Source organism: Petaurus breviceps, unplaced genomic scaffold (assembly GCF_028583685.1).
Source record: "Petaurus breviceps papuanus isolate PSGF00001 unplaced genomic scaffold, PetGlider_PUasm1.0 191, whole genome shotgun sequence".
Taxonomy (NCBI): domain Eukaryota; kingdom Metazoa; phylum Chordata; class Mammalia; order Diprotodontia; family Petauridae; genus Petaurus; species Petaurus breviceps.
The window spans coordinates 2,136,085-2,137,567 of record NW_027185811.1 but is presented as its reverse complement, the minus strand read 5'-3'; the positions used below and the strand labels follow the sequence as shown (position 1 = coordinate 2,137,567).

General features: G+C 43.6%; 1 protein-coding gene across 1 annotated transcript; it reads left to right on the top strand.

The window, feature by feature from the left end:
- The first annotated feature begins 765 nt into the window (after positions 1 to 765).
- On the top strand, positions 766 to 1,237 carry LOC138164595 (macrophage migration inhibitory factor-like). The gene has a single exon (XM_069092501.1). The coding sequence runs from the start codon at positions 774 to 776 to the stop codon at positions 1,119 to 1,121; it is 348 nt and encodes a 115-aa protein (XP_068948602.1). The 5' UTR covers positions 766 to 773; the 3' UTR covers positions 1,122 to 1,237.
- The last annotated feature ends 246 nt before the right edge of the window (positions 1,238 to 1,483 follow it).

Below are 1,483 nucleotides of genomic sequence, written 5' to 3'. Positions count from 1 at the left end.
ACCTCTAGTGAGGGGAAACCTGTAGGTTTTTCCCCTACAGAAAAAAGTTGTAGGAATAGTAGAGAAAGAAAAAAGGGTTAGAGTTGAACAAGGAGGAGGAAATTGTGAAGGCAATTTGAAAGAGTTTGGATTGCAATGGAATCTAGAAGGGAGAAATTCCAGAGATATTTAGGAAAACAAAGAAGGATGATTTAAAGGTCCAGGTTCTACTTCACAGTTTTGTGAGAAAAAGGTGGAGATGAATAAGAAAAAGGAGACCTAAGGGGCGGCCAGGTGGCTCAGCGAGTAAGAGCACCCGATCCAGTGTCAGGATGACCTGGAGATCGAATCCCAGGCTCAGATACTCAGCACCACACCCAGAAATAACTGGCCGTGTAACCTTGAGCAAGTTACTTAACCCTGATTGCTTAAAAAAAAAAAAAAAGGAAAAAAAAAAAGAAAAAGGAGACTTAAAGAGTAAGGAACAGAAGAGTTTCAAGGAGAGAGAAAAAGTTGCCAAGGCAAGAACTTAGAAAAGGAAAGTAAATACATTTTAAAAATTGGTAAAAAGTAATTCCTAGAAAGTTTAAAAATTGGTAAGAAAAACAAATTTGTGGGGAAAAAATAGGAGAGTCTGGAAGGGGACAGAAATCTAGGCATGGTTTCAAGCACTAAAAAGCTATAAAGGGGGTCCGCCGCGGTGCTCGGTGGGTGCGGACTTGCAGAGGCTCACTCAGCTCGTCCCAGCCCGCTGTTCTCCTCTGCTAGGCCCAGCCCTGTGCGCCGCCGCCAATATGCCAATGTTCATGGTGCAGACCAACTTGCTGCGCTCCACAGTGCCCGATTCCCTGCTCAGCGAGCTCACGACGCAGCTGGCCAAGGCCACGGGCCAGCCTGCCCAATACATCGCAGTGCACATCTCAGCCGACCAGCTGATGGCCTTCAGGGGATCCTCAGACCCGTGTGCTCTGTGCAACCTGTACAGTATCGGCAAGATCGGTGGGCCCCAGAACAAGGCTTACAGCAAAGAGCTCTGTGAGCTGCTCACCAAGCACCTCAAAATTCTCTGGGACAGGATCTGTATCAATTACCACAACATGAACGCTGCCAAAGTGGGCTGGAACGGTTCTACCTTCGCCTGAGTGCCCCCCTGCTGTGCCCGCCCTGGGCCCTGGCTTGTCTCCATTTACTGTCTGGTCACTCCCTTGTTCTTGTGTAGTTGAGAAACAATAAACTGCTTTTAGGTGTCAAAAAAAAAGCTATAAAGGTCTTTTTTAAATTAAATTTTATTTTTTAGTACACAAAAATAGATTTTTTTCTTTGAAAAAAAAAAAAACCCACAACACCATAAAACCCCTGTAATAAATATTCATAGTCAAGAAAAACAAATTTCCTAAATTGGTGGTATATGTATGTGTATGTACATTCACATACATACAAATGATATGCATGTATAATTATATATACATACACACCTATCTATACACATGTTTCATTCTGCACT

What these genes read in the sequence shown, in the direction of transcription:
- LOC138164595 (XM_069092501.1), top strand. Translation starts at nt 774, where the DNA reads ATGCCAATGTTCATGGTGCAGACCAACTTGCTGCGCTCCACAGTGCCC.